Source organism: Piliocolobus tephrosceles, chromosome 15 (assembly GCF_002776525.5).
Source record: "Piliocolobus tephrosceles isolate RC106 chromosome 15, ASM277652v3, whole genome shotgun sequence".
Lineage (NCBI taxonomy): Eukaryota > Metazoa > Chordata > Mammalia > Primates > Cercopithecidae > Piliocolobus > Piliocolobus tephrosceles.
The window spans coordinates 11,155,256-11,170,074 of NC_045448.1; the positions used below are offsets into that span (position 1 = coordinate 11,155,256).

At 43.2% G+C, this 14,819-nt stretch overlaps 1 protein-coding gene across 1 annotated transcript; it reads right to left on the minus strand.

Moving 5' to 3' along the window:
* Positions 1-14,066: 14,066 nt before the first annotated feature.
* On the minus strand, positions 14,067-14,585 carry LOC111532019 (60S ribosomal protein L26). The gene has a single exon (XM_023199279.1). It carries the CDS (start codon positions 14,556-14,558, stop codon positions 14,121-14,123), a length of 438 nt encoding a protein of 145 aa, XP_023055047.1. The 5' UTR covers positions 14,559-14,585; the 3' UTR covers positions 14,067-14,120.
* Positions 14,586-14,819: the final 234 nt, after the last annotated feature.

Here is a 14,819-nt window from a genome sequence, read left to right on the forward strand (position 1 = left end):
GCACATTCTATCAATGGCAATCAAGTCCCAAGCCTGCCTAGATTCAAGGATCCAGGACATAGACCCTGCCTCTTGACAGAAGGGTGGCAAGGTCACATTGTAGGAGAAGATGTGGGATGGAAGATATTGCCACAGTCATCTATGGAAAATACCATGTGCCATTCTACTGAGGATGTATCACCTCTGGGCTTTACTAACAATAGTGAAGGGACATGCTCATCTGCCAAATGCCATTAAAGTATTGCTGGGGCTGTAGCTCATGGCCAGTTACAGCTGCTTGGGTTTGAATCAGATCTCTCAACCAACCAACCAACCAATGCAGGAATCAGCCTATCCACAGCAACACCCTATAAGAGTCAAATACTGGGTCAAGAGCCAAGTATGAATTAAAAAGGCCCCTACCCTCAAGGATCACCTGAATCTTAGTGTACATAAAGCTAGCTGGAGTAAAAGTTTAAACTACAGATGGCTGTCTGCCTCCCTCCATTCTAATTCAGTTGTCAGTTCCAGTTGGGGCCCCGGAATCTGCATTGTAACAAGCCCGTAGGTGGTTCTAGCATAAGAGATCTGAGGGGGGCACTTTGAGACTCAGTGATGCAGCAGAACGAGTGCTTTGAGGCTGGGCACAGTGGCTCACGCCTGTAATCCTAACACTTTGGGAGGCTGAAGTAGGTGGATCACTTGAGATCAGGAGTTCAAGACCAGCCTGGTCAACATGGTGAAACCCTGTCTCTACTTAAAAATATAAAAATTAGCCAGGCATGGTGGCACACACCTGTAATTCCAGCTACTCAGGAGGCTGAGGTGGAGGGATCGCTTGAACCTGGGAGGTGGAGGTTGCAATAAGCCAAGATCATGCCATTGCGCTCCAGCCTAGGCAACAGAGTGAGATTCTGTCTCAAAAAAACAAACAAACAAACAAAAAACAACAAAAAAAAACACCTAGCATTTTGGTCCAGAGAGTGAGCTTGGGTGCTTTTCATAAGTCATTAGCTTTCAGTTCGCCTGGCTTCTCTCCTTGCATCTTACTAGCTGTGGTAGGTTAGATTGTTATGCCTGTTTTTATTTTATAGCCTGGACGCCTCAAAACTATCCTTTTTGCCTGCTAGTGAAAATGAATCTGGGCCTTTTATATATTTTTTCTTCGCTAGCTGGCACAATTTTTTTTTTTTTTTTTTTTTGAGGCGGAGTCTTGCTCTGTCGCCCGAACTGGAGTGCAGTGGCCGGATCTCAGCTCACTGCAAGCTCCGCCTCCCGGGTTTACGCCATTCTCCTGCCTCAGCCTCCTGAGTAGCTGGGACTACAGGCGCCCACCACCTCGCCCGGCTAGTTTTTTTTGTATTTTTAGTAGAGACGGGGTTTCACCATGTTAGCCAGGATGGTCTCGATCTCCTGACCTCGTGATCCGCCCGTCTCGGCCTCCCAAAGTGCTGGGATTACAGGCTTGAGCCACCGCGCCCGGCCAAGCTGGCACAATTTTAAGCTTTGTCAGTAGAGATGCTGCAGATGAAAACCGGTTTTGTTTTCTGGTTCCCATAGGCTTGACCAGCAGCATGCTTTAAGGAGTTGCTTCTCTGGTGAATGGCTCCTGGAGCACACATAGCTTCTCAAGCGCACAGCTCCTGCACAAACTGTGGTGCATCTCTGCAGTGGAAAATTATTCAGCAAGAAAAAAAATGAGGTATCAAGCCACAAAAAGACATGGAAGAATCTTAAATGCATATTGCTAAGTTAAAGAAGCCAGTCTGAAAAGGCTACAACTGTATATCATTCTGGAAAAGGCAAAACTATAGAGACAGTGAAAAGACCAGTGGTTGCCAGAAGTTAGGGGTAGGGAAGGGGAGATCAACAGGTGAAGCACAGAGGATTTTTAGGGTGGTGAAACTATTAGGTGTGATACTGTAGTGGTAGATACAAGACATCATGCACTCAGCAAAACCTGTAGAGATGTACAACAGAAAGAGTGAATCCGAACTGAAACTACAGACTTAATAATAATGCATTAATATCGGGTCATCAATTGTAACAGGTGTACTACATCAATGCAAGATGTCATTAATAGTAGGGGAAACTATGCACAGAAAGGGGGGTTATATGGGAATTTTGTACTTTGCATCATTTTTCTGTAAACCTAAAACTACTCTAAAAATATAATCTATTTTTAAAAGTCATTGAAGGCAAAAAGAAAAGGTTCAGCAAACATTGATTTTAGAATTTTAAGTCCCCCTCCTCCTACAATTCTGCCTAGAGTATTTGATTATTTCTTTTCACATTTACAGTGGCACAAAGGGAAAATAATGGACACTTTACGTTTTACCTAAGACATTTTGCAGTTCTACATAGATACTTACATTTCATTTTCATTTTTATTTATTTATTTTTTTGAGACAGAGTCTCACTCTGTTATCTAGGCTGGAGTGCAGTGGCGCAATCTTGGCTTATTGCAACCTCTGCCTCCTGGGTTCAAGTGATTCTTGTGCCTCGGCTTCCCGAGTAGCTGGGATTACAGGTGTGCACCTCCACGCCTGACTAATTTTTTTTGTATTTTTAGTAGATACTGGGTTTCTCCATGTTGGCCAGGCTGATCTCGAACTCCTGACCTCAAGTGATCTGCCTGCCTCAGCCTCCCAAAGTGCTGGGATTACAGGCATGAGCCATCATGCCTATGCCTGGCCTTATTTTTATCATATTCAACTCATCCATTCAAAATGCTGATGTATCAGCCAGGTGCGGTGGCTCACACCTGTAATCCCAGCACTTTGGGAGGCCGAGGTGAGTGATCACCTGAGGTCACGAGTTCAAGGCCAGCCTGGCCAACATAGTGAAACCCCATCTCTACTAAAAAATAAAATACAAAAACATTAGCCAGGTGTGGTGGTTCACACCTGTAGTTCCAGCTACTCGGGAGGCTGAGGCAGCAGATTCACTTGAACTTGGGAGATGGAAGTTACAGTGAGCTGAGATCGGGCCACTGCACTCCAGCCTGGGTGACACAGCGAGACTCTGCCTCAAAAAACGGAAAAGAAAAAAAAAAAGCGATCAATGTTTTCACTTTATAAGCCATGGTTTTATGTACAGGGTGTACATAAAATCTTCATAGGAAAAATCTTCATAGGAAAAGGAGAGTCCGTGGAAAAACTAAATTCTCCCTTTCAGATTTGTCCACTGTGTGGTAGTGGCAACAGCAATTTCTAGAAGAAAGGTCTTGGATCGCACTGCCAAGTTACAGCTTCATAAACTATCAAGTGAGCTGTTTTCCATGAGGACAACTCACACACTTGCTATCACCATACACAGTGAGCTACTAAAGATACCGCAGCTCTCAGGGCTGACGTCAAGCGGATATGAGAATGCGACACAGCTGATTGCCTGCTCCAAGTCCCAAATTGGAAACATGAGCTTGCCCACATAAGACATTCCAACTAACGCAACAAATAAATCCTCAAATGCTCCTCACGATCATTTGTTTTAAAAAGCTCAAGTGATTTTTCATTGTCTCAGACTGCTGCTGTGGAAGATTGCCTATTAGAAAAAAAAAAAAAGACAGAATCAAATGGAATATTTCCTAAGGCAGGGCAGAAAGAACAAAGTATTAAAAAGGACAAGAAGTCCCACTGCTGTAACAGAGATAGAGATTCCTGATCAAGAAGCCACATTTTTAGGAAAGTGGGATGTGCTGTTTTATTTTTAAAATGAGATGCAATCAATGACACACGCTGTACAGCATGTATTCTGTGTACTAGCCTCTCCCCTAGTTGCGTATTATTTTTCTACCCTTATTTACCCTTTGCCCCAGTTTTCTTAACTCTTTGAGAAAATACTGTATCTTTTCATAAGATATTGGAAATCCTATTTGATACCTTGTGAAGTGAAAATAAGCAGAAAATGACGTATTTTGAGCATTAATGATAACTTTCTAAATGTGCTGCAACGGATTATTTTTGGTGACTCTACTTAAAATACTCAAATCAAATTCCCTACTTGAGTATCAGCATAAATATTCCAGAGTTCTGAAATCAAGATTTAAAGAGTTATTCCAGCATACATAGACATCGATGTAACTTTCATAAGACATGTATTACAAGCTGCTCCAACTACAGTTTCAGAGGTTCACTGACCAACAAAAATAACCTTAGTAGTGAAGTACAAAATCAAATCTAGAAAGCAGCCCAGGGATTTAGTCAGATTGCTTCTTCTCACCAGGTAGCATCATACAGTATGTATTCCTACCCACACACACTGGTAAAGGGAAGAAAGAAATGGTCAGTAGTAGGAGAAATGGGATTAGGTAGTGATATGGTTTGGATTTGTGTCCCTGTCCAAATCTCATGTGGAACTGTAATCCCCAGTGTTGGAGGTGGGGCCTGGTGGGAGGTGATGGGATCATGGGGGCAGATTTTCTCTTTGCTGTTCTCATGATAGTGAATGAGTTCTCATGAGATCTGGTTGTTTACAAGTGTGTACCGCCTCCTTCGCTCTCTTCCTCTTGTGGCAGTCATGTAAAATGTGCCTCCTTCGTCTTTGCATTCTGCCATGATTCTAAGTTTCCCGAGGTCTCCCCAGCCATGCTTCCTGAACAGCCTGTGGAACGGTGAGCCAACTAAACCTCTTTTCTTTATAAATTACCCAGCCTCAGGTAGTTCCTTAGAGCAATGCGAACACAAACTCATCCAGATGGTATGGTCATCATGATTTGATAGTTAATGTTTGCCTGTTTGCCCCAAATGCTGAAGAGCTGTCTGACAATTAAGACCATCTCTAGTAACTACAGCATGAGCTGAAAGAATTCCACACCTCAAATTCCATAGCCTGACAAGGGGTCACCTTCATTTTTAAAGGGAATATGGCTTGTGAACTGTACTGTCTGGGGTCTGAATCCTGGCTCTAGTATTTCCCAGCTGTGGAGTTCTGGGCAAGCATGTCCTTACCCTCCTGAGCCTCAGCAACCACGCTTACCTGACAGGGTAACACAATTTTTTTTTTTTTTTTCTTTTGAGAGGGAGCCTCGCTCTGTTGCCCAGGCTGGAGTGCAGTGGCCCTATCTCGGCTCACTGCAAGCTCCGCCTCCCGGGTTTACGCCATTCTCCTGCCTCAGCCTCCCGAGTAGCTGGGACTACAGGCGCCCGCCACCTCGCCCGGCTAGTTTTTTGTATTTTTTAGTAGAGACGAGGTTTCACCGTGTTAGCCAGGATGGTATCCATCTCCTGACCTCGTGATCCGCCCGTCTCAGCCTCCCAAAGTGCTGGGATTACAGGCGTGAGCCACCGCGCCCGGCCGGTAACACAAATATTAACTGTTTCTCCTAGTCCAGGGGCCGGCACATGGTATGGGCTCAATAAATGGCAGTCATTATTATGAGTAGATAATTATAACAATAATAAAGTGTTAGAAGATTCATGAAAGTACAAGAGGCTTGAAATTTCTATAAACCACTCCCCAAACATGATATAATGTTTACCTACAACCCAGTTTTTCCTTTTGCACCAACTAAAATCCAGCTGTGCAGCTGAGAGGCAATGAAATTGAGAAGAATGGTTCTAAGTTGTTGTAAATATATTTTCAAAGGATTGTAAATATATTTTCAAAGTTAAATGTAAAATGAGAGCCTGTTTGTAGACAACTGAGTTGGCTTGTGATGACATTTTTTACTAAAGCTGTCAGAGGATCTGAAAGAATTTTGCAAAGTACTGGACGTGATGTTCAGCTTCTTTAGAAAGCTGACGAGCACTAAGCAATATGTTGCCTTGTTGTAAATAGCAAGTCAGTGTCATGGTCTTTACTCTCCTTCACCAGATTATATGATTGAATAAGTAACCACATGTTAGGTGGAAACAAATTGTTAAAGGCTCTTAACTAAGCAACATTTCAATATTTGTTTGTTTGTTTTGAGACAGGGTCTCTCTCTGTCACCCAGGCTCGAGTGCAGAGGTGCGATCATAGCTCACTGCTGCCTTGATCTTCTGGCTCAAGTGATCCTCCCACCTCAGCCACCCAAAGTGCTGGTATTACAGCCGTGAGCCCCCGTACCCAGCTTCAATATTTCTTTTAAGTCTGGTTTGTTTTTTTCACTGCCAACACATTTTAATGTTACCACCCAAGTCAACCAGAAGTCATTTAAGAAATAGCTGGTGTAGAAAATAATTTTGCAAAATGAGAAATCCATTCAATGACTGGATTCCAAACCGGTATGAGCCTGTCTCCAGTGTTGGTGTCTCGTCTCCATGTGGTCTTTTGCCAACTCATCTGCTTTTGCCCCCGACCTGCACTTGGGCAGAATCCAGTGCAGATCCTCATGCATTTAGGAAGGGTGTCTGAAGGCTTATTCAGCAGCCACCAATCATCACATCTTCAGCATTTTCTATTACCACATTCAGTTACAAATAGCTACACAAGTATGAAGAGAAATGGAGGGCAAGGGACATAAAATGATGCATGCTTCTCCTGCCCTGGTAAAATGTCCTTCTCTGGCAATATTGTCTCCATTGGCAGAATGGTTGTCGGTGACAGGAAGAGATCGTGGGGGTAGGGAGAGCAGGGTAAGGTTTTAAACAAATTTTTTTTTGCAATATTTACTGATTATTTTATTTTTTCTCCATTGAAGAGACTCTTTTCTTTTTTTGCTCTATTCAGCCATTTTATGCTTTAACTCTGCGAACAACAAAAAATACACTAAACTACATTTGGACAGATGGGAAGAAATGGAGAAAAGGACGATGACTCAAAACACTAAGTTGAAGCTGGGTGTTGTGGCATGCACCTGCAGTCCCAGCTACTCAGGAGGTTGATGCAGGAGGATCGCTTGAGCCCAGGAGTTCAAGGCTGCAGTGAGCTGTGATTGCACCACTGCACTCCAGTGTGGGCAACAGAGCAAAACCCTGTCTCAAAAACAAAACAAAACAAAACACCCCACTAAGTTGATGAAAATGGTCAACTTTTTTTGCCTATGGACATCTACATGCTCCCATACCATTTGTTGAAAAGACTGACCTTTCTCCATTAAATTGTTTTATCAGTTACACGTTAAGTTCCCATGAGAGTAAGAAGAACAATGGGTTTGGGAGAAGGTTTGAAGATACAAGTGAAAATCTGAAAGAGACTTGTTCTAATATGGAATAACTTACAAGTTTTTCTGATTAAACTGTTAATTTTCATAGAATTATAGACTCACATGCAGTTGTAAGAAATAATACAGAGAACTCCTGTGTATTCTTTACACAGTCTCCCCAACGGTAAACTTGGAAAGTTATAGTAGAATATCACAGCCAGGATATTGACACTGACACAGTCAAAGTACAGGACAGTTTCACCATCACAAAGATCTTTTGTGTTGCTCTTCTAGAGATAGCCACACCTACCCCACCCCTATCCGTGTCCCTGGCCTCCGATAACCACTAATCTATTATCCATTCTTTAATTTTGTTATTTCAAGAATGTTACATAAATAGGACCATATAGGATGCAACCTTTTGCAACTGGTTTTTTTTCCCCCACTCCATCCAGTTCCCTGGAGATCCATCTAAGTTATGTGTATCAAGAGTTTGTTCCTTCTTACACACACTGGGACCTGTAGGGGTGGGGGAGGGAGAGCATCAGGAAGAAAAGCTAATGGATGCTGGGCTTAATAGCTAGGTGATGGGATGATCCGTGCAGCAAACCACCATGGGACACATTTACCTGCGTAACAAACCTGCACATATTGCACCTGTACTCCTGAACTTAAAAGTTGAAGGAAAAAAAATAGTTCGTTATTTCTTCTTGCTGAGTGGTATTCCATGATATGGATGTGCCACAGTGTGTTGAACTGTCCCTCCTTCTCAGGACATCTGGTTGTTTCCAGGTTTTGGCTGTTACAAATACAGCTGTTATGAGCATTCATGCACAGGTTTTTGTGTGAGCGTAAGTTTTCACTTCTCTGGAACAAATGACCCCCAAAAGTGTAATTGTTGGGTCTTACAGTACTTGCATTTAGTTTTATAAGAAACAAAACTGTTTTCCAGAGTGACTGTATCGTTTTACATATCCCCCAGCAATGAACGAGTAATCCAGTTTTCCTGCATCCTCACTAGCATTTGGTGTTGTCACTTTTTTTTTTTTTTTTGAGACGGAGTCTTGCTCTGTCGCCCAGGCTGGAGTGCAGTGGCCGGATCTCAGCTCACTGCAAGCTCCGCCTCCCGGGTTTACGCCATTCTCCTGCCTCAGCCTCCCAAGTAGCTGGGACTACAGGCGCCCGCCACCTCACCCGGCTAGTTTTTTGTATTTTTTAGTAGAGACGGGGTTTCACCGTGTTAGCCAGGATGGTCTCGATCTCCTGACCTCGTGATCCGCCCGTCTCGGCCTCCCAAAGTGCTAGGATTACAGGCTTGAGCCACCGTGCCCGGCCGGTGTTGTCACTTTTTAAATTTTAGCTGCTTTTTTTTTTTTTTTTTTGACACAGAGTCTCACTCTGTTGCCCAGGCTGGAGCGCAGTGGTGGGATCTCGGCTCACTGCAACCTCTGCCTCCTTAGTTGAAGAATGTGTTGAATCAGGGAAAAGTTATTATAAAGTAAAAAATCTAGGAGTATCTGGCAGTTGTAATGGGGCTATATGCCTCAAAGGGAAGCAGTGGCTTTGCTTCACCAACATTGGACAATGGGGAGTAAACACTCAAGTGCTAGAGGACATAAAGAGAGAAAAGATGATAGCCAAAGCCAACAACTCCCCCCACAACCACCCATAGTATTTCCATCCCTTTATAAAAAACTACAAGCAGATGTATCCCTTCCCAAGCCAGGAAAAATCCGGTTTGTAGATCTAGGAGAACTCAATCGTGCTTATGAATGTGTGCGATTGCTGGGTATGTGGGGGAGCCCCTACGAGTGAACAGTGGCCATGGTATGGGCTAGACATTCCCCTTACTTACTAGCATCCGGAAATTCCAGCCTCATTTTCACTCCTCAGGAACGCCCGCAGTCCTGGACACTTACCAATCCAGTAAGAGGGACAGTGAGAATATTCCGCAAGTGGGTTGATAAAACCCATCGCGCCGTAGGTGAAAGCCCTTGTCACCAAACCCTAACAGTCAGTGCTTCCACAGCCGAGTGGTGGCCGAGATTACCCCACAGAGCCTGGTCTCCCTCTAACTTAAGCTACCTCAATTGTGTTCCATCAAAAAGGGCCTGAAACTGTACAAACACCACTAACCCTTACGCCACGTAACTCCTCCTCAGTGCACGACGGGACAATCCTGTGGACACCAGCCTATAATGGACTGCCCCGATGGATTCTTTTGGATATGTGGAACCCAGGTTTACTCATGGCTACCTTATCACTGGTGAGGTACTTGCTTCCTAGGCACAATTAAACCTGTATTCGTTTTACTTCCAAGGCAGGTGGGCGACACCCTTGGAGTCCCTGTGTATGATAACTTAAACAGAGAAAAACGATCCTTAAAGGTAGGAGGAAGCCAAAGATGGCGAGAGGACGAGTGGCCTCTGCAACGGATCATCGAGTATTGTGGTCCTGCCACTTAGGCTGAGGATGGTTCATGGGGTTATTGTACTCCCATATATATGCTAAATAGAATAATTAGACTACAGGCTGTTCTAGAGATAATCACTAACCAAACCGCCTCAGCCCTGGAAATACTCGCGCAACAACAAAACCAAACGCGCACAGCAATTTATCAAAACAGGCTGGCACTAGACACTTGTTAGCGGAAGAGGGTGGGGTCTGTGGTAAGTTTAATATCTCCAATTGTTGTTTTAACATAGACGATAACAGAAAAGCAGTTCTAGAAATCGCTTCAAACGTCAGAAAAGTAGCCCATGTACCAGTCCAAACCTGGAAAGGATGGGACCCGGCAAACCTTCTAGGAGGGTGGTTCTGTAATTTAGGAGGATTTAAAACGCTGATAGGGACAGCAATCTTCATCACTGGGTTCCTCCTGCTTCTCCCCTGTGTTATCCCACTGATAATAAAAGCCACTAAAACTCTTGTTGAAACTACAGTTAATCTCCAGACAAACCAGATGATGCTCCTGCTAAACAACACAATGATACCAACCCGTCTCTCAAAAATACCCCCCGAAATTAAGGTTTCCTTTTTCCAAGGTGCCCATGCCACCCCCTATGTCACACCTGAAGTAGTTATTAAGTTGCCCCTTTTCCCTTTTTTCTATAACCAAATAGGAATGAAAGATTCTCCCCAGCGCCTGAAAGCTTGAAGGGATGAGTAACTCCTCCCTTCTCAGGCCCAGTCCCAAGGCACAAGGCCGCTTGTACCAGCAGCATGCATCAGCAAGATTAGCAGAAGAAGGAAGAGAGCCGGCCGGAAGACACATACCCGTGAAGATGGAGAAAGAGGCCGTCTGGGTACTACGTAGCAGTCACGTCAGACTGGGACACTTCCTGTTTACAGAGGACTATAAAACTCCTGTTTCGTCCTCACTTGGGGCTGACGCCATTTTTTTTTTTTTTTTTTTTTGAGACGGAGTCACGCTCTGTAGCCCGGGCTGGAGTGCAGTGGCCGGATCTCAGCTCACTGCAAGCTCCGCCTCCCGGGTTCACGCCATTCTCCTGCCTCAGCCTCCCGAGTAGCTGGGACTACAGGCGCCCGCCACCTCGACCGGTTAGTTTTTTGTATTTTTTAGTAGAGACGGGGTTTCACCGTGTTAGCCAGGATGGTCTCGATCTCCTGACCTCGTGATCCGCCCCTCTCGGTCTCCCAAAGTGCTGGGATTACAGGCTTGAGCCACCGCGCCCGGCTGGAGCTGACGCCATTTTAAGCCTCATCCCGCCTGCACTCAGGCACTCATTAAAACAGCCTGTTTCTCCGCTGCCTTGTGTTGTCTGTTGGCGCGAGCTCGGGGTTTGAACCGATACAAGAACCTTTCAAATGGTAGTAAGATGAAAGGTTTTTATTAATTTAGTTATTAATAACAAATAAAAGGGACAGATCTTAAATGTGCAGTTATGAGTTTTGGCAACTGTATACATTCATGTAATCACTACCCACAACAACAAATAGAATGTTTCCACCACCACAAAAAGTTTGCAGCACCCCTCTACTCCTTTCTACTGTATTTCCAATCATGTCCTCCTACCTACCCACAACCATTTTTTAATTTCTTCCAGAGCTAAGGCTTAATACATGGAATTTTACATAATCTTAGGATAGACTGTCCCACATAAAGGAGACTAGCTGCAATAATTTATGTTGGAAGAATGAGATATTGATGTCAATTAATACATTTTGTGGCCTGATTTAAAAATGCTCCTATTAATTAAAATTTTAAAGACATTTTCTTGTGAAAGTATAAAGCGATACTTTTTTCTATTTTGAACATTATGAGTTTAAAAGTTCATTCTGATAGAAAATTTTATTTTGTGTGTTTCAACTATGTGTGGAAATATGTATGGATAGAAATAAAAGGAAAAAATATAGATGATTCTTTATACTTCTTTGCATTTTCCAAATTTTATGCTACAACCATGTATTGCTTTTATTGGTACAGTGAAGCAAAATCAGTGTAAAATGTACTTATTTTTTCATAATGATGTTAAGTCTCTTTATATTTATTTTGATCAAAGTGTCTTAGAGATGTGTTTTCAATTAAGAAGTCCCAGGGTCTCCAAGCTAGTGGCACTGTCCTGTTTTTTCTCACACAAATACTAATTGCTATGGACAATGACACAGTCCCGGGGAAAAACCCATGAGAGATCATTACAGATAAGAGAAAATATTCACCATGTTTGTTTCACTCCCACAAACAAGCAAAGTTTTGTTTCTCAAGGTTTTATTTTTATTTTTCTGAGGCAGTCTTGCCCTGTCATCTAGGCTGGAGCAATTCTTCTGTCTCAGCTTCCCAAGTAGCTGTGATTACAGGCGCCTGCCACCACACCCGGCTAATTTTTAGTATTTTTAGTAGAGATGGGGGTTTCGCCATGTTGGCCAGGCTGGTCTCGATCTCCTGACCTCAAGTCATCTGCCTGCCTCAGCCTCCCAAAGTGCTGGGATTACAGGTGTGGGCCACCACCCCCCGGCCTCAAGGTTTTAATTTACACTCTTTCCATCTCATGATACGTAGTGACCGTAAAATTGTCTTTTTGAGGAAAAATAGTTAGCAATTAAAAAAAAATAATGACAGCTTAGTGTCATGACAACTATGAAATGACAGACTTATCTGGCTGTGTGCTGTTGAGATCTGAACACTCAAAATACCTCCACAATCAATCACACTTCAGAAAGCAAGCTAATCGTTGAATTCATATTTGCTTTACACGAATTCCCTATTTGTCATTACTATAAAATTAATTGCTAAAGTGCTTTATTGCTAACTGTGCTTACCTAAATAAGCATAACTATTTTAATCGCTTAATGTCTGATTAGAATCACTATCATTAATCTTTGACATCAAAACATTTCTGATTAAATATTTTAAATAATGAAACATAATTGGTAGAGTTTAGTTACAATGTGGTAACCTTTTTGGAGAGGGCATTAAAATAAAAGTTTACAGCAGCATTGTTTACGAGAACTTTCTGTGTGACAGAAATGTTCTCTGTGCTGTCCGGCGTGGCAGCCACTAGCCGTATGTGGCTACTAGACACTTGAGATGTGGCTAGTGAGACTCATGAATTGACTTTTACATTTTATTTTAAATTAATTATAATTTTTATTTAAATAGCCACATGTGGCTAGTGGCCATCATATTAGACAGTGAAGGTTTACAGAATAAGGCTTAAAACCAAAATAAAAGTCTGCTCCTATTATACACAAAGTTTTTTTGCCTTGTATGAACTGGAAATTTAGTGTCTAAGAATCACTGATATTCATAAATTTGTGATAAACACGGATTTGTTGAGACCAAAGCACTAAAATGATACTTAATTTGTTTTCATCTTTAGTGTGATTTATGGGAATATTAGGGCAAAGAATAACGTTTTCCTTTTCTGATAGAAAAGGAAGAGATCAATTCAGCAGAATTCATACTGTTTTCATTTCCCTATAGTTAGGAAGTTATTATTAGCCTCAAATGGCCTGAACATAATGACTAAGATGAATATTTGTGTGTTTTGGTGTCAGACTCATTTCCTTGTAATTACAGTCATAGGCCACGTCATGACATGTTGGTCAGTGGCAGACCACATATACAATGGTGGTCCCATAAGATTACAATACCATGTTTTTACCGTACCTTTTCTATGTTGAGATACATTCAGATGCACGAGCACTTACTGTTGTTACACTTGTCTCCAGTATTTAGTACAGTAGCCTGCGGTACAGCTTTGTAGCCTCGGAGGACTAGGCTCTACCATGCAGCCTCGCGTGTAGTGGGCTGTACCATCCAGGTTTGGCTCAGGGCACTTCGTGATGTTCACACGACAGAACTACTCAACAATGCGTTTCTCAGAACACGTCTCTGACATTAAGTGACACGTAACTGTACATTATTGAGAAAGGGACATTTTCCTTTTGAAAATTATACCAGGCCAAGAGCTGCACCATCCTTTTTTTTTTTTTTTTTTTTTTTTTTTTTTTGAGACAGAGTCTTGCTCCGTCACCCAGGCTGGAGTGCAGTGGCGCCATCTTGGCTCACTGCAACCTCCGCCTCCTGGGTTCAAGCAGTTCTCCTGTTTCAGCCTCCTGAGTAGCTGGGATTATAGGCATGCGCCACCATGCCCGGCTAATTTTTGTATTTTTAGTAGAGAGGGGGTTTCGCCATGTTGGCCAGGCTGGTCTGGAACTCCCAACTTCAGGTGATCTGCCCACCCCGGCCTCCCAAAGTGCTGGAATTACAGGCGTGAGCCACCACGCCTGGCCTACTTTGATCATTTTCTTTATACACTTGGACCTCTCCTTCCTACATTTTCTGTTGTATTCTCTATTGCAGGGATGGAAATAGCTTCTGGGGAAGGCTTGCTTTGTGTTATTATCAAGATGACCATGTTCTAAGCCCCCAAGCAGCAGTTTTGCAGTTGGAAAGGGCCTCAGTCCTGCCACCCCCACCCCAGTTGTTTTGCATTCAGACCGTTAGGCCTGGACAGCCCCATGGATGCCATTGCCTGTCCTCTGCCACCTTTCTTTCTTTTTTTTTTTTCTTTGTTTCAAGTTTTAATCAAAGCTTTTATATAAGATTACTTTATTCCTGCATCTTCTCAATTGTTTCTTCCTTGTATTTGCCCTTTTCCTTTCCTACTTGGCGAGACTTGGCTTTCCGTTCAAGGATCTTTTTGCGGTCTTTGTCCAGTTTTAGCCTAGTGATAACCACCTTGCTGGGGTGAATGCCTACGTGGACAGTTGTGCCATTAGCCTTCTCCCTCTGCACCCGTTCAATGTAGATAACATATTTCTTCCTGTAAACCTGGACTACTTTGCCAATTTGCTGACCTTTATAGTGTCCTCGTACAACCTGAACTTCATCATCCTTTCGGATGGGCATAGATCGCACGTTGTATTTCTGTCTCAGCTCTTTGGAAAGAGGGGAAGACATAATCTTCCTGCGAATGTGGGAAGGTGCATTGAAATGCCTTTTGCGATTCTTGCTTCGGTCGGAAGTCACAAAGGGATTAAACTTCATTTTGGCCGCTCCCGCTTCGGTGATGGCCGCCCCTCTGCCACCTTTCAACAGGGACTTGCAGTGAGATGAAGAACAGCCTCAAATCCTCATGTGTCATTCCACATATGGGTTCCTCATTTAGAAACACAGACTGAAGAGCATCTTCGTTCACCTTCTTGGCTGTAGGTCTAGGTCTCCTTTGACCGGTTGGTTCTCCTTCCCCAGCACGGACACATTTTTCAGCAGAGATTCCTAAGGCAATCAACTTAAGACTTCACACGC

Excerpts from the sequence above, each read along its gene's own strand:
- LOC111532019 (XM_023199279.1), bottom strand. The coding sequence starts at position 14,558 with ATGAAGTTTAATCCCTTTGTGACTTCCGACCGAAGCAAGAATCGCAAA.